Consider the following 16,889-nt stretch of genomic DNA (forward strand, 5'->3'; position numbering starts at 1 on the left):
TCACCTTGGCCTCCCCGCCCAATAAATGCATTGCTCTTCTCTGACACCCGATTCAGCATCTGCGGCAAAAAAGAACACGGTCAAGCGAGCCGCCGTTGCAAGAAGACCGTCACGGGAGGCGCCTAACACTCTGTCGTAAGCTGACGATTCTTGTTGGTCCAGCGTTCTGGGCTCTGGTAGCTTAGATTCTAACTGTTGGTGTACTGCAGTGCCCCTGCGGCTACAAGTGCCAGAACGACTCTTTGCCGATTGGGCAGCTTTACGCATGAGTAAGTTAACTAGCGGCCTTGCATTATACTTCCCAACCCGTCTTGCGAAGCGTTTCTTCTCTCGGTGGCTTTGGGGATTTAGGCGCATTAGGTTTAGCAGCGGGCGTGATGTTTTGCCATGAACTGCCCTACTATCTTATTCGGGTGGTTAGCCGGCCATTTCCCTGGAGGGAAAGATTTTGGCCTTCTGGGTATTAAATAAGGAATCTCGTCGATGTTACGACTTAATGGCACCTCGGTGTACAATGCTTTTGTACGTCCGACAAAATTTAACCCCGAGTTCTTGAATTTCTACGCACTTTGATGGTTGGCTTGCAAGTGCCTAACCCAACACCACCATTCATTGATCATTCTGTATATGCAGTATTATTTTTTCGAGAAAACCGTATCCGGTTTAAATGGATAATGCCCTGAAAAGTTCATGGATGATCTCTCGCTTGGGCGACATCATTGTTTATGTTTACACAAGCTACCGATCCCTGCTGACACGTCAACGTGGTGGCCTCCCCGGACCATCCGGGACTCGTTCTAGACTCATGTGTCATTGCCTTGCTAACCGCTGAGTTAGTGATTGCGCCTGCCATGAGGTCTGGACCGAGTCTTGGTCGGCGCCCCTCGCTCCAAGCCGGGAGTAACAATGCAGGAACCGAGTTCTATGCAGAAGTCGATGCCCGTGGACCGGGGGCGGTCCACTTGCCCTGACGGAGCCGTTGCAAGCCGGAAGCGTCGCAGTCGCCAGGCTTCAAGAGAGGCCTTGGACCAGAACGTAAAGCCACATCCGGTTATCGTCGTCATGTACCGGCCCAGGACGATTGCCATGTGACAGCCGTGTGCCAGGATTACAGGCGACATTCTGCGGCTTTGACGATTGTTGATTTTGCTCTGCTGTCACTCCCAATGACGTGCCTTGCTCCGCCATGGTTGTTCAGTGTGATATTGAGCCTATTACATCATGCGTTCAGCCAGACAGCCCAGTACCGCCACAATGGTATAGGGCTGCGGTGTGGCTGCCAGTAGCGCTTGATACTTCCCGCATTGGGCCAGTGATCGGCCGCAAAAGTCCAATTGAGTCGTCAACAGCCCGCTGAGGTCGGCCAAGTTTGTCCTGCAGATACGTACCCTTCCGAACGATGCTTCCGCATTGGTACCAAAGACGCGCTTTAGCCAATGTCGTCATGCTGCACGCAAGCATGTATCGATATCCAATGAGAGCCAGTGGTTGGAGACGAGAGGATCCATTGCGTCATTGGCGGGGTTTTAAGTCAGGGTCAGAAGCTTCGCCCGATTACAGACCCACAGTGGGAACGTCATGTTTTCTGGAAGAACAGCGTCCATTGTCGGAAATGCAGGCCCACGGGAGGTGGCAGTAACATGTGAGATATCGCCAGGCACATGATAGCGCAATTGAGTGTTTCGATGCTACGATGTGCACGGAAGCGAAATGCTTGTTATCACCGCCGAGAGCTGTCGATACCACCGAGGTCCAACTGTCGGGACGGTCCCATCCGCAGCAAAGCCTCGCACTTGCACGTTTCAGCCGCCTTGCAACTACTCCATATGGTAACTCGGCTTGACGTCATACGGATTCTTGAAAGCGCTTGGTGCAAGAGCGGTTCGTTTGACCCCTTCCCAGCAACCCCGCTATTGTCCAATATCCCGCCATGTTGAGGCATCACCTGCCACCTGAGCCGTTGTGGGTTCGTGGGATGAAGCACCATCTATGACGTAGTCGCAGCACGCAACAGTTCCCTTGTGTCGCTGCTGTCGGAGGGGGATGGATCGTCTATATATTGCCCCTCCTCCCACAGTCCAGATCCTCTCTCTTTCATCATCACCACCAATACAACAATCTTACAAAGCAACCAATCTTCACAACAACACTTCACAAACAACTTCCAACAACCCCATCAACCATCATGGACACCATCAAGAACGCCGGCAACTACGTCTCTGACAAGCTCCAGGGTGCCTCCCACGGTGCCTCCAAGGAAGCCAACAAGGAAGTCGCCAAGGACAACAACGCTGGTATCGGCACCCGGTAAGCCTCTCTCGGTTCTCCCTTTTCATGACCGGCTCATGCTGACTCCCACTGCAGCCTCCAGGCCACTGGCGACGCCATCTCGGACAAGAGCAAGGAGAAGAAGCACGACGCTTCGGCTGAGGCCAACAAGCAGGCTGCCACCCACTGAGCAACGACCGATACGACCTTCTTTCCGCTTGCCGCCCATCGTGATGATTACCGATAATGCACGGCGGGATCTCATTATGACCTGGCTTTCGGAGAGGCGTTGCTGAGGAGAGAGGATGGATGGATTTGTTTCCTCTTTTTTCTCTCACTTCTGGGATGTATTATTATTTGCTCAGTTTTTCTGGGAGAAGGGAGGATCAAGCACAATACCCGAGCCAACTGGCTCCGCATAGCTAGATAAATCCACCTCCATTCTTGTCATGTTGTCTGCCATTGATATTGTGACTCTATAGTGAAATCGCTTGCTTTCATTCGGGTCACTTCCCGAATGCCGCTTGTCGTCGTGTTGATTCTTAATAAATGTACCAATAATTAAGTTAATGCCAGGGGTGGAACATCCACCCACCCAAGCGCACGGCCCACATCACCACGCTCTCCCCGACCGGGGTCCATCTTGGCATCACCCTCGCCGATCAGCCATTCATATTCAGCCTCAAGCAAATGTCCCCTAACCCCAACCAGAACAAACATCCCATCCCACTATCAACGCCCAAATTCAACCCAAGTCAGGCCCTCGAGAACCCCCCCAAAAAAAGAGAGAAAAGCACATGATGGCGACCGCTCCGCCGCCAACCTCGTTCGCCGCCCTCGCCCGCGACCCGACAACCCTCGCCTCGCTCGCCTCGACCGTGGCCATCCTCCTCGCCGCGCTGGCCCTCTCGCGCCGCGTGCTCGACCCGACCTCGACCCCGCCCCGCCTGCGCGCGCTGTTCGTCTGGCACGCCTTCGACGCCCTGATCCACTTCATCCTCGAGGGCAGTTTTGTCTACCACTGCCTGTTCACGTCTGCGCCCGTCGCCGACGTGCTGGCTGCTGCTGCCGTGGAGGGCGGTCAGCCCGGGTTGTTGGGGTCGCTGGGAGGATACTGGCCGGATCCGGGGAATTTCTTGGGGCGGGGAGGGAAGGCTGCGGCTGCTGCTGCGGCGACGGAGGCGGTGGTGCATGGCTCCCAGGCTGGAGGGGCCAATCCGTTGGCGAGGCTGTGGATGGTGTACGCGAGGGCGGATGTCAGGTGGGCTGGGGTGGATCTGGTATGTTTCATTCCTCACCTCACCTCCCCTCTCAATTTTTTTTTTTTTTTTTTTTTTTTTTTTTTTTTTTAGTAAACTGTTGTTTATGGGTGGGTTGAGGATCTTGTCCTAGGTGATGCTAACACGGGGGGGGGGGGGGGTCATTTCATAGACTGTGCTCAGCATTGAGCTCATCACGGTGCTGTTTGCGGGGTCCATGGCCGTCCTTGCCTGCTATGACATTGCGAGGAAGAGCCCGAGGGCGAACCTGGTCATGATTATTTTGGCGACGGCGGAGATTTACGGAGGTGGGTTCTCTTAATTCGCGAGTCCAGAGTGGCCGTTGCGGTAAAGCTTCGGAAGCGTTGGGCTAACGTGATGCAACAGGCTACATGACCTTCATGCCCGAGTGGCTGACGGGCAATGTCAACCTCGACACGAGCAACTTCATGTACAAGTGGGTCTTTTTGATCTTCTTCAACGGGCTGTGGGTTGTAATCCCGCTCTATGCGATTTATGTCGCCGCGGACGACATTTATGATGCGTTCAAGGCGCGGGCCACGGCGTTGGGGGAGAAGAAGGCTAAATGAGAGAAAGGGGGTGTTTGTCCTTCTGTCACCTTGTGTGCAGTGAGAAGGTTACTTCCCGGCCGAACAACCTACGTTGATCATAATGGCAAGAGATTCCGACTCTGATCCCCACCCGCCTCGTTGGTTCTCCCGCAACTCTTGTTATGTCCACACTTGATAATAAATGGACTTATGACATAGCAAATCGATATAATAGATAATCTACCTGATATAGGATACATATCAACAAAATCAATGAAGATTTGATGGATGTGCTCTTCCCACCAGTACCCCCTTTGTATCCAGGGTGGAGCTGGGAATGCATTCTTGCCATCCAGTATGTAGGTGCAGCCAATTCTCCGCTCTCAGCAGTGAGATCTAGTCAAATCATGCAGAGTATGTCGTTTTACCCCGAGGTTTCTGCGCCCACAATTGACCACACGGGCATCAGCCACAGACCAATATATCACTTTAGGCGGACGACTAAGCCTGTCCACCACGCATGGAGTGGCTCGACGGCAGAGCAACGGCAGCCCGTGGTCTGGATCCTGGGCATCCCTCCATATTACGTTCCTTGTCATTTCGGAACGGTTAACTCCCAGGCCACTTAGTTACGAAGCTTGGACTCTTCCGTCCTGGGCACTGGGAAGGCCTCCTGCTTCTGGGCTTGTTAGCCTCATGTGGCCTGGGCAACATGCTAGGGGTGCTAGCCTGGACTGTCGGCGGTGCCGAACCGCTGTCAGGACTACGTTAGTGCGCACCAACATCATATTTTCCGAGCTTCGGCGATTTCTCTTGTCAGGAGCGGGAGTCCTAGCCGGCGTCTCCCATGTGAGTCTCATCAAAGATTTATCTTGACATCGAGTTTCCACTCAAGCAACCCACAAGCACACATCTGGAAAATCGTCTAAGAGAATCTAACCCTGCCTTTTACCCCGCAACGATTTGCACAGCTCCCGTTATCAAAGTTAAGTATGGACATCGAGTTGAGATCCTAATGGGGCCCGACTCCATGAGCGAGCTTAGCCCCCTTGCCGGCCGAGCCCTGGGATGTGGGGTTTCCGGGAGCTTGATACAAGGCCCTGCCTCAGAAGGAGGGGCTGGGCTGGCAAGAAGAACCTTGGTGGGCATTCTAGACGGATGGATGGATCTGAGTGAGAGCCAATAGCCTGGCGAGGAGGGACAGTGGGAGGCACAAGGGTATCTTGCGGACCATGACGGGTCTGATATTTCTTGTGCGACTGGCAGGCCATGGATGTAAGAAGGAGCCAGGCATCATCTTGTGGAGACGTAGCACCGAACTAATCAGAGGTGTGAATGGGTCTGGCAACATGATGCGTTGGAGATGCTCTTGCGCCTCCTCTGGGTCAGTTGCCTGCTTACAAAATTCTGGATAATTCGCCGCTTGAGAAAGCGCATGAGTGGGCGAGACGGTATGATGCCGTCTTTGGGTCTGTGTGCAGTGAGTGAAAGTGCCGTCAGGGAGCGGCTATATGTGCACGTCTTCAGAGAAAATAGCCTGGCTCGACTGTGGCGATCATCAAGCAAAGATGCAAGAGACCCCCAAGATAGGCTCTTATGTGCCCAAAAAAGATTTGCGTCGACGCCATTCTGCCTTGGAGCTCTGTCTGCCAACCACCTTGGGGGATGTTGAGGTGAAGTGTGAAGTGCGAGAATGGCTCGTTGTTTGATCATCGACCAGGGCTACCCTGCTACTTGTTGCACCGCAGGGAGCGTGGGCCTCTCGGACAAGGGGTCCGGCATGGAGCTCGGGCCAGCATGCGGGTTCTGCACGACAATTCCGACTTGACAGGGGAGCTTGGCAAGCAAAAGCGAAACCTGGGGTTGTCACAAAACTGCTTCAACCCCGCGCTGCAGACTATGCCTTGCCCCTCGGTCAGCTTCAACCTGGCGCCGGATCGATGTCTTTCCATTGAACCCTGCCAGTGCGCCACAAGCTCAGCATGACCCAGCGTTGGCAGTGCGGTCCAATGTTGGCCAAACGACCGCCTTTCGCACCTCCATTTCCCGCCTTGGCACTCGCGTGTGCCTGACGGGATGTGGTCGTGGTCGTGGTCGTGGTTGTGGCCCGTGGTCATGGTCATGACCATTGTCGATTGTCCCCAGGGCCACCGCATCCACCGCTTTGCCAGGGAGACGACGTATTCGAGCTGAGAATGCTGGAATGTGGCCTGATGGACCAGAAGCATCACGACTCGGCTCTCCAGGACCTGTACTTGACTTGATCCTCTCTAGGCGATTTCCCCCGCCTCGAAGTTCCCCAGGTGAGGGAGAGGACCCCTGACCGGCTCTGCTCTGTCCGCGCGGGAGCCATTCCATCCCACCGTCTCTGGGAACCGACCGGGACTTCAGAGGGCGCTTTGCCTCTGCCTTCATGCACCCACGCCGGTGCCAGCATCAAGCTGCTTCTGGAAAACCCCCCCCCCCCCTCCCCCAACAAGCCTGGGTTGTGCTTGCGTGCCGTCTTCCGCGCCGGCACGGCCTGCTTCGATTCGTCCATTCATCCCCCCTGGTCCTTGTTTCTATTCCCAGTCAAAGACGGGCAGCAAGTGCTGGGTCGCTCAGGCACTGTTTCGTCCGGTCCGTGGTTGCACTCGAGGTGTGGCTACCCCTGCCTAGCGGGCTGAGCTCCATGGGATGCCATTACACTCTTCGTCTCTTCCGTCTGCACGTCACATTCTCTTCCTTCCTCCCCTCTCACATCGGCCGACGACCTAGTTGCGAAATCGACGAGGTGGATTAGATGACTTGACGACAGACGAGTCCGACGGCGCTGCTACGGCATCAACGCCTTCGCCAGCCACGCGGCTGTTCACTACCGAGATCGCCCAATGTCGCCGTTTGTGGGAGTCAATGGGGGCGTCGGGTGGTTGGAGTCGCGGGACGACGACACGAGGTGGATGCCGTTGGGCGGCTTCAACAACAAGTCGAGGAACGGGTTCTTCCAGTCGGCCACTAACCGGACAGCCACGCAGCAGATGTTTCTTAACGACTTGAGATTCTCGGCCGCCAGATCTATCAGGACCTCGACCCTTATCCTAGCCTGCTTCAACATCATAGCCGCTTTTGCCACTGCGCTAGGCATTTTGTGCGATTCCTACTTCAGAGGGAGGCGAAATAGGAGGAATAACAGAACCAGGTACGATGTCGACGCCGGTTACGTCTGTTCTTCCGGAAGGGGCGGTCACTCACCCTCGTTTAGGCGTACTGGTTTCCTCTCCGTGCCCGAAGGCGAGATCTACCCGCTGGTATTATCGATAGGCATCTTTGTTCAGAGCATTACGTTTGCCGGAGCCCAGTCTACCGGCCTCGACAACTTTTTCGGCCGAGGTTGCACCATCGTATCCCAGCTGATGCTCCCTGGTAAGCAGATTGGAACTTGGGTGGCCCAGTATGCCCGCTGACGCAGACGGCAGCCGTGTTTATCGCACCCTACATTCAGCTCGTGTTCGGAGTCGAGATCGCCATCAGAGCACTTCGGAAACAGCCATTCGCGCCGAGGGGGAGATACAACGTGTCAGTCTGCCTGGCCATCGTTGGCGTGTTGATTCTCGTCAATTTTCTCGTTGCCGCTTTCGACCGGGCTAGGGACTTTTGCTTGACATCCCTCTTCTGGTTCGTCTCGCACTATGCGCTGCTGTGCTTCGCCCTTCTTGTTGCCATTGCCGTCATCGTTCTCGTCTGCACCATCATCATTTTCGTCAAACTGCACCGCAGTATCAAAATTGAGGTCACCTCCCGGGTGGCAGCCTCTAAGATGGTCTATTATCTGGCCCTTGCAGTCATATCCACCGTATGTCGTCCCCCCCCGGTGCAAAAGCTAGGCCTGGTTGCTTACTGTTCAGCAGGGCTTCATGATTCCCTTCTTCTTTTCCGTGGCTTTCATGGACCGACGAGGAATGAGGTCCAACGCTCTCACACTGTCTATGGTCGCCTCAGTAGTCGCAAATGTATCTGGGCTGATGACCGGTGGGCTTTATTTATTCCTCAAGTCGAACACACTCTCTACTATTGGCCCTAGGGATAAAGTTGGAGAATACGAGAACCGGAGGGCAAGGTACAAGATTACACGTGACGAATCAAACGACGGCAATGACGATGATGACTTTGACAGCCGCATAATGCGCACCGCGGCGGATTCGCGGAGCCTACGTCGAATGGACAGCGACACGAGCCTGATAAGCAACGAGAAAGAGGAGGAAGCACTCGACGGCAAGAGCTTGCGCGCGGCGTCCACTACATACGGCAGACGGAGTCCCGGTTCGCTCCGCTCAAACACACTCTTTTCCGTCGCGGCGACCGCCCTTATGCCCAAGGCGCCAGAGCCCGCACGGATCCTACCCGCATCATCTGTGGTTGGCCACATGCGCAAACGTTCTTATTCTTTATTCCCAAACAGCACCCCTGCCGCAAAATCCTCATTTACTCTCCTGCCCGCGACTACTTATTCGCCTGCCGACGCCCTAAAGCCGCCCCCGTCGATGGGCAACCTCGCGAACATGCGGCACCGAAGAGACTCGTCCCTCGTGTCCTCAGCTACCGTCCAAATCGGGCTACGGCTTTCCTCAGTGGATGACATGCCGCCCGTGGTTCAGCACAAGGTCGTGACCAACGACCACGAAGTACACAGCCTAGATTGTCCAAACGTTCTAAAGGAATTAGAGATGGCGAGCCACAAGCGGGTCGCCTTGGACGGCAGTGCCACCACTCCACCACTGCCTCCGGAAGCGATCGATGAGAGCCTGCAGAGAGACCCGGTGAAGGATGCGCGGATGAAGACGCTACCGCCCGTTCCGAAGGCAAACAGCCGGCCTGCCCCAGACACGGCAGAGCAGGGAACGGAAGAGATCACATTGGGTCCTACCGTTTACACTCCTGAAAGCCCAACCAAGGTCAAGCTACCCAGTCCAAAAGGGGTCGGCTTCACAACGCCCATGTCCAAGTCCGCCAATGGCGCTAGCCCCCGGAGTCCGCCGGTCGCTCCACCCCCGCGCCGGGCGACAGGGGAAATAACACCCCGGCCGACAGACGCCAAGGGTGACTGGATATAAACTTGGTCGATGGCCGAACTAAACAGTGCGATCTTGTGTGAAAGCATTTTCCGGTGTTGGGACGGACGGACGGATTGGGGACGATTCGATTCGATAGAAAGGCCGCACGGCACGGCTGACATTACAATACCCCGTTGCCAGTACCAAGCGTACAGATACATTACACCATAGCCATGGGATTAATTCTCCGTTCTTTTCTTTTCTTTTTTTTTTTTTTTCTTGTTCTTTATTTTTCTTTTCCTTCTTTCTCAGGTCAGGGAGTTGTTGAGGTCTTGGAATATTCATCTTTCCACAAGAGGAGGTTCATTCTTTCATTTCTTCACGTTGTCGTCCTTCTTTTATGGGCGGAGAGGCGTTTTCTCTCTCTTTTTTTCTTTTCATTTGCATCATGACGGCGTCCAGAGGGTGAAACTCACTCATTGCAAGTCCATGGGTCGAGCGTTTTTACCGAGGAGTTTGTCACGTTCATACTCACCGTCGCTTTACCTGGCTAGCACTGTGGTATGCGATTTCCCGAACACTGTACTCCCGTGGGCCTCGTCATGGGGAGAAAAGGAGGAAGCAAGCAAAACGCAGGACTCGGTAGCAAACGGCGGCATATGACGGGCCCTCTATGTCTGCAAGTAACGTAGAGGGCGGTGATGGGCAGTTAGCACACTCGCTCTGAAGAGGGACTGGAAGAAGAGGATATGACAAGAAACAGATGATGAGATATGAAGGCAATAAAATTGATATCCTATCCGCTTCTTCGCTAATCGTCTCATTATCCGCTCATCACCACACGATTGACTCATGAAACATCCTGGCAACCCCCCCTTCTTTTTTCTTTTTCTTTTTTTCCATCCATGCACCTATGCCATCTCCCTGACCAATGAAGTCAATCAATGAGAGTATGCTCCGGCAATGGAAGCAGTGACTGCCACAACCCCTCCTCTTCAACCTTTATAATTATATGTAAATACAACGCACCCATGGCTATTCCTTCAAGATATACTTAACACGAAACCGTCACCCACATCGCCATCACCATGAATCGGTCAATCAAAATTAACCCCAAGCTCCACCTCCCGCCTCATGCTCCCACTCCCCCGGCCTCCCCTCCTCGCCAGCGCCGTCCCCCATCATCATCATGTCCCCGCCCGCCATCCAACCCAAGAGCTCAGCCTTCTCCAGCTCGCGCACGAAAAAGTCCTGCTCCTCCTTCATGGCCTCCCTGACCTCGCCGGCGACCTTGTCCGGGTATCGGCGCAGGTTGAACCAGTGGGTGAGGCTGCGCAACGCCTGCTCGAGGGGCAGGGCCTCCTCGACCTCGGCGTCGATGTCGCTGCCGGCGAGCCACTCGTCCCTGAGCTCGGGCCGGCAGTGGAGGTAGACGGCGGTGATGACGCGCATGTTGGACTGGCGCCACTTGCGACCGCAGTAGGGGACCTGGTTCTTGAAGAGCTTCAGGGTGTAGAGGCGGAGCTCCTGCTGGGGCACCTTAAGTGCCTTGCGGAGGATGTTGGACGACTTGTACTGCACCAGCAGCAGGTTGCGGTGGGCCTTGTGCTTGCAGATCTTTTGCATGACGCGCAGGTAGTTGATGAGGGAGAAGAAGTTGCGGCGCGAGAAGTCGGTGATGGGTTCTGCGGGAAGGGGGTTGACTGGGTAGCCTAGCTCGTCGACTTCGGGGCGGGGTGGTGGTGGTGAGGAGGATGATTGGTGGTCGGAGGCCGGGGGGCCGGCGTTGTCGGGGGAGATGTTGTTATTGTTATTGTCGGCGGGGTCTGCTGTGGCCAGGGGTGAGCGTCGACGTCTGATGGGCGGCGGGGCGGCGTCGTCCTCGCTGCCGTCTTCTTCGAATTCTGTGGAGGTTGGATTGGGAATGTTGGGGTGCGGGATGACGCCGGCTCGGGAGCCGCAGAAATAAAAGAAACTGTGCTCGAGCCGGTCCGCTTTGCTCTCGACGACTTGCTGGATATCATGCAGGGCAAACAGCTTAAGCGCCAACGGGATGTAGTTAGAATCCAGGAGGAGCTGGGTCATGTATTCAAATTTGAGAACATCTAATGGCGTTTGTCAGTCACATGGCTGGGAATGGAACGAAGACCAACTTACGAGAAAGCTTGAGCCATCTTAACAGGAGAATCATGATGCCAGTAACCGCTTTAGCGGTGATCTCCCTGCTTCGCAACTCGTCCACATCTGCGTCCAGGGGGGAAGAAGGGTCCCCCTTCGGGGCGCCATTAATGCCGTTCGGTGCATTCTGACCCTGACCGCCGTTCGGGCGTGCGCTGGGTGGACCGTTACCTTGCGGGCCGTTAGCAGTCGCAGGCGAGACCAAGTTAGTAGCTATGGCCACGATCTGCTTCAGCAGCACGATAACCAGGGATTGGAGGTGTGGCAGGGCCTCTTTCTGTCTCAAGGGTCAGCAGAGAATCATGCGGGGCTCAGTAGTTAGGCTTACGTAGAATTCCTCGATAGCATCTAGCCGCTGTTTAGTTCGTTGATCCACCCCCCGAGGGCCGTAGTCCACTTCCGGCGCAGATGGTCTCCTCGATTCACTCGCAGGCTTAGCCAGGCCTAACTCCTCCTTTTCTTCGAGCGTTAGCGACGATAGGTCTAGCTCGTCGATGATGTCCTCATCAGCACCATCCCAGCCCCGGTCGAACTTGAGGAACTCCTCACGCTCGCGCCACAGCTGACGGGTAGCGCGCGTCATCCGTACCCTCTTGGAGAAGAGCTCGCCGGCCTCGAGGATGGACGCAGGGACGTCGCTGCCCTCCCATTTCCTGCCGACCAGCAGATCCTGAAGCCCTGCCCCTCCCTTGCCACCGGCACTGTTGCTAGTGGCGTCGAGGGGTGGGTACATGAAGGGGAAGTTCTGGTTTGTCTGGTAGTTTTGCTTCTTGCCGCCTTTACCTCCGGGCCCCGGACTCGGGGGTGGCGACGGTGCGGGAGTTGCGATGTGCACGGGTTGGTGGAGAATCGAGGCGCCGCCGCCTTGGCCAGGAGGGCCGGGGAGGATGCCATTGGAGCCGTTGTTCCTTGTCGGGTGGTTAGGAAGTTGGGGAAGCAGGGAGGTCTGTTCTGCTTCCAAGGGTATCAATGGTTGAGGCGGTATGTAGGCTGGGTATTTTGAGGTGATCTCTTGCCGGAACACGTGGTAATCTAGCGGAGAGGCAGTGATGGTCTCCTTGATTTCCTCGCCTTCCGTCTCGCTTGTGGCAGCCTTGGTCTCGGCTATCTCCTTGGACCCGCCGAAGACGAGCAAGATGGATTTCCAGAAGAGGAGGAAAATCTAGACGGTCAGCATCCCGTGTCATTTCTCTAGGAGTTGTGGGGGATCATACCTGAGGCTGCGGAAGGACTCCCGTCTCATCCCACCGCAGCTTTGCCGTTACGTGAAGCATAAAGCACACCAAGCCCGGGTTGAGAGCGACTGCCATAGGTTAGCGGGGTGCAACAAACCAAAGCTAGGTCTCTCCTTACGCAGCTTTTCCCGAACCTCGGCCATCCCTTCGGGGTCGTCCAGCGCCTCCTGAATGGCCATATACATGATCGTCATCAGATGAATCAACTCCTCAACCGCCGTCTGCACGTTCTGCGGCAGCTCGTCGGCCCTGCAACCGGGTTAGCGTTCAAACCAAACTCTTCCCAAACAAGACAAAAGCCCACACCCACCAAAACAACTCAAAACAACCCCTCAAAGCCTCCCAAACGACTCCAACCCCGCTACAGGCCCCAAGCAGCCTCACCCCTTCCTTCATAGCCTCCAACTGCGCGGCGGTAGCCGCACTCCTCACCTTCCCCTCCAACACACCGGTCCCGGCCCCCTTGACCGTCTCCGTCCACCGGCCCAAAACCAAATACACCAGCGCCCCGACCGCCTCGGCCCGGGCAATCTTATCCCCGCTCTTGACCGCCTCCAGCAGAGTCCCCTCGACGAACCGCCGCCGGCAGGCATCGTCCACCTCGTCCCACCCGCGCGGCACGGGGCTCGCGTCAGGCGCGGACGTGCCGGTTGCGGCGGGGGCCAGCGAGAGCCTGCCCCAGGCCGAGTAGAACGCGCGGTTCGCGGCGTTGAGGCGGACCCACTGCCAGAAGTTGTACATGAACCACTCGTCGATCTCCTCGGCGAGCGAGTCCGTGTCGGCGTAGACGTAGTCGTAGGCGATGGGCTCGGTGCGGGGGAACTCGGCTACGATGCGGCGGAGTTGGGCGAGGGAGAGTGACGAGTCGGGGGGTGGTGGTGGTTGTTGTTGTTGTTGATGTTGTTGTTGTTGTTGTTGCTGCTGCTGCTGCTGCTGTTGTTGTTGTTGTTGTTGTTGTTGGTGGTGGTGGTGGTGGTGGACTTGTTGAGGTCCGGGGCCTTGGGATGGGGAGGAGGGTGGCGGGTTGCCGGGCGCGGTATTGTTACCGCTGGTATTATTATCATTGTGGTTGTTGTTATTGCCGTTATTATTGTTGTTGTTATTGCTGTCGTTGCTATTGCTGTTACCCGTGACCGGGAGAGAGGACGGGATCATCGGAGGTGCTGCCGGGACGGGGAGGACGGCCAGGGACGGGGCTTGGGGCTGCTGGTTCCGCTGGAGCTGCGGGCGCTTTGGGGGGTGGGTTTGCGGGTTGGACGTGGGTGCGTCGGGCTTGTTGTCGGCGGGATCGGATGTTGCTTCTCGGTTCGATCTGTCTGGCGTGTCGGCTGGCCGTGATGACCAGAGCGCGTTCATACTTGCTTGGCGCGGCGGAAGCTCAACCGCTCTTGGCTTTTGGCAGCAGCAGTTTGGCGTGGGAAGTAGCTGTGGTGGGTTGATAAAGCCACCGATAAGCCCCTTATCAGCACTGACAAGGCGGGCCTGGCCTGTGCTCTCCAATGTCAGTTAGTTATACAAGACCCTGACGCATACCTCAGCCGAACGACACGTTTTGAGTCTACATGGAGAATTTCTACTATTTCGCATGCATGGCTGAGCATGAACACGAATAGTTGAACCCAGTTTGTCGTGATGCTGTAAGGTGTCTAAACAATGGAATAGCATGAGTAGCACAACCTCTAAAACCGTCACCTCTTCACTCCCACAGTACATCTTCTCAGCCTCGTCGACCCCGTAAACTGAATAGTATATAATTGGGAAAAAAACAAAAAATAAAAAAAATTCAGTTCTTATCCAACGCAATACTCTGCGTTGATATGACGCTATGAAACCTCAATTCATCGTCTTTCATCATGATAAATCCTTATAGAGAAGCACACTGCTGGAGTCGCTCTCTACAACTTCCCCGAAGACCATTGATATATTGGCTTCAATCTTGGGGGATCTCCCATCTTCTCTCTCGCTTGCAATGCTGTCTGCACTGCTGTCTTCGGACACATGTTCCGTACGCGGGAAATCGCAGAGTGGGTGACAGAGAGCGAAGAGGGCGACAGATAGACCCCATAAGACCCAGCGCTAACATAATCAACAGACTCAGGGAGAAGTCTATATCAACTTACTCCTCTGCATCACCCGCTCCGTCAGATCCCGGCCGAGCTCCCACCTCTCCGGCACCCTTCGCAGCCATCTTCTTCTCCTTCTCCTTTGCCTTCCTCTTCAATTTCCTCTCCCTGTTCATCCGCTTCTTCTTCTCCTTCAAATGCTCCTCTTTACTCATCATCTTCTTTCGTGCCTCCTCCTCTTTCTCCCGCTTCAACTTTTCCCTCTTCCTCAGCACGATCCTACTCTTCTTCCCGAGGCGCTTCTTCTTGTTTTTCTTTCTCGTCGCCCCATCCCCATCCCCATCCTCGTTAATCCCATCTCCCTCCCCACCAACACCGTCCTCACTCCCAACCCGTTCCTTCCGTCCACCGCGGACCACGATCTTGACCGAGGTGACCCGCCACGGCACCTCCAGCCCCCACGCCCGCTGCATCGACCTCGCCAGCACGTCGGCCCCGCTCACAGCCGCGAGGCGGAACTGCTCCTTCTCCAACGGGGTGAGGTCCCCCCGCAGGTAGTGTGAAAGGGGCCGCTGCGAGACGGGCGGTACCCCGCGCGCCGCTGCCGCCGCCGCCGCCGCCGCTATGCTGTCATCCTCCGGGTGGAGCACGACTTTTTGGGAGGGCGCCGAGGTGGAGAAGAGGCGGAAGGCGAATGCTTCCTCTTCTCCTTCCTTCTCCTCTTGGGTGTTGGCGTCGGCGACGGCGAGGTCGCCGTCATCGTCCTCGTCCTCGCCGTCGTCGTCGTCGTCTTCTTCTTCAGCTACATATGCGGTAGAAGGGGTGGTGAACGGGGTGATGGGGGTGGTGAGGTCTAGCGAGAGCAGGGAGGACAGGCGCGCGTTGAGTTTTGCGCGGACTTCCGAGTCCGTTTCCGGCTCATCTTGGTCGCGGCTAGAATAACTGGCGGAGGAGGCGGAGGAAGAGTAGAGGTCTTCTCGTCTTACTCTAGGGGAAGGTCAGTACTTGGTTTTTTTTTTTTTTTAATGTTTTTTTTTCCCCACTCATGAGAAAAGGGAGGAGATGCCGAGCAGAAGGGCAAGCTTACCGCTTTGCATTGGGGAGCTCGAACATGTCGAAGCGGGGTAGGATGCAGTTGGTATAGAGTGTGGGATGGTTTATTGCAATTGAGGTTGGGGTGATGGCTCATGCGGAATCAGAAAAAGCAGCACTATCTCCCAAGGCAGCGCAGTGAGCGAGGGGACCCCGTCCCGATGCAGGGTCTCTGCAACGCGACCTTACCACTACCTAGGGTAAATCAAGTGACACAGGAATTAACTGTGCCCAACGAACCTGAAGAGCTAACCCAAAAAAAAAAAAAAAAAAAGGTTGGTCGTTCTTGTGGATCGAGTCTATCCAAGCTTGCGGGGGATCGTCGCGGGGCGAAAGCGTTTACGTTTTCTGGCAGCTGGCGAGCAGACGGCCGAATGAGCCAGCGAGGGACTTGCGCTCAAAATTTTGCGCAAGGGAATTTGGCCGCACACACCACCCAACCCCCACTCCAAACCCGGAGGTCTCCTCCGTCCGAGGCCGGCTGCAGCCGTAACTGGACGGAGAAGTGTGCCGTCTTCAGGAGTCTGCTCCGCGCGGCTCGGAGTAACGGCAGGGAAATGATTGGCCTCGGTCCGTGCCCAAACACTCATTCTCGCATCCAACTCAATTCTCTTTTATGTCTTCGAACTCGGTAATTAATTGCCAGGAAATCTCGAGCGCTCCCTGCCCCATATATACAACATTTGGCCTTTGCCAGTCAGGTGGTTAAGTCAAGGTGCTGCTAGGTACAGCTGTACTTTTCCTTCCGTTTCGCCCTCAGTCTTTGCAAATCCGTTGGCCGCAACACCAAACAGTAGACCGCCGTCTCCTTATGACCCCTGATGTGCAGGATCGAATACACACCTTGTAGACAGGCAAGAACGGGACGATCAAATGAAGCCTCCATGTCGCCTTTTCCGAGTGCCGTTGTAAGAAGTGTAAGCTAGGCATCGTACAATCCCCGCGATACGCCGGATCGATAATCCGCGCAACAGTTGCGCCTCCAGAATTATATCCTCTCTGCCCAGAATAAACGGTTGAAGAGTACAGGAGAGGAATTAGACAGAGAGCCGGACAAGAGAAAGCCCCATGTATTTCCTCATAAATCAGTCAGGTCATAAGTGTAACGTAGGTAGTGACGGTGTAAATCTCGGACGGGTGGTTGTGTGGTATGTGGTGTTGTGATGCAAGAGTAGAAGCGTAACATAAAAGGAAATAACTGTGGTGGTATCGA

At 55.5% G+C, this 16,889-nt stretch overlaps 5 protein-coding genes across 5 annotated transcripts; 3 read left to right on the forward strand and 2 right to left on the reverse strand.

Annotated features, from left to right (window-relative positions):
• Positions 1-2,185: 2,185 nt before the first annotated feature.
• GRG1 (Glucose-repressible protein) lies at positions 2,186-2,458 on the forward strand (the record flags this gene model as incomplete). The annotated part of the gene is made up of 2 exons (XM_071059798.1): positions 2,186-2,307; positions 2,365-2,458. 2 exons carry the CDS (start codon positions 2,186-2,188, stop codon positions 2,456-2,458), a joined length of 216 nt encoding a protein of 71 aa, XP_070915899.1.
• Positions 2,459-3,068: 610 nt separating this feature from the next.
• Positions 3,069-4,117, forward strand: MFIFM68171_04379 (EXPERA domain-containing protein; the record flags this gene model as incomplete). Its single annotated transcript, XM_071059799.1, has 3 exons — positions 3,069-3,548; positions 3,700-3,835; positions 3,915-4,117. 3 exons carry the CDS (start codon positions 3,069-3,071, stop codon positions 4,115-4,117), a joined length of 819 nt encoding a protein of 272 aa, XP_070915900.1.
• A 2,831-nt stretch (positions 4,118-6,948) lies between these two features.
• Positions 6,949-9,168, forward strand: MFIFM68171_04380 (G-protein coupled receptors family 1 profile domain-containing protein; the record flags this gene model as incomplete). The annotated part of the gene is made up of 4 exons (XM_071059800.1): positions 6,949-7,256; positions 7,320-7,480; positions 7,534-7,910; positions 7,966-9,168. 4 exons carry the CDS (start codon positions 6,949-6,951, stop codon positions 9,166-9,168), a joined length of 2,049 nt encoding a protein of 682 aa, XP_070915901.1.
• A 1,047-nt stretch (positions 9,169-10,215) lies between these two features.
• On the reverse strand, positions 10,216-13,877 carry FAR11 (Factor arrest protein 11; the record flags this gene model as incomplete). Its single annotated transcript, XM_071059801.1, has 6 exons — positions 10,216-11,213; positions 11,266-11,563; positions 11,615-12,448; positions 12,501-12,589; positions 12,640-12,770; positions 12,832-13,877. The coding sequence occupies 6 exons, from the start codon at positions 13,875-13,877 to the stop codon at positions 10,216-10,218; spliced, it is 3,396 nt and encodes a 1,131-aa protein (XP_070915902.1).
• A 760-nt stretch (positions 13,878-14,637) lies between these two features.
• On the reverse strand, positions 14,638-15,697 carry MFIFM68171_04382 (uncharacterized protein; the record flags this gene model as incomplete). The annotated part of the gene is made up of 3 exons (XM_071059802.1): positions 14,638-14,898; positions 14,959-15,571; positions 15,672-15,697. The coding sequence occupies 3 exons, from the start codon at positions 15,695-15,697 to the stop codon at positions 14,638-14,640; spliced, it is 900 nt and encodes a 299-aa protein (XP_070915903.1).
• Positions 15,698-16,889: the final 1,192 nt, after the last annotated feature.

The sequence above is a fragment of the Madurella fahalii genome (genome assembly GCF_045866475.1).
Source record: "Madurella fahalii IFM 68171 DNA, scaffold_2, whole genome shotgun sequence".
In the NCBI taxonomy this organism is placed as follows: Eukaryota; Fungi; Ascomycota; class Sordariomycetes; order Sordariales; genus Madurella; species Madurella fahalii.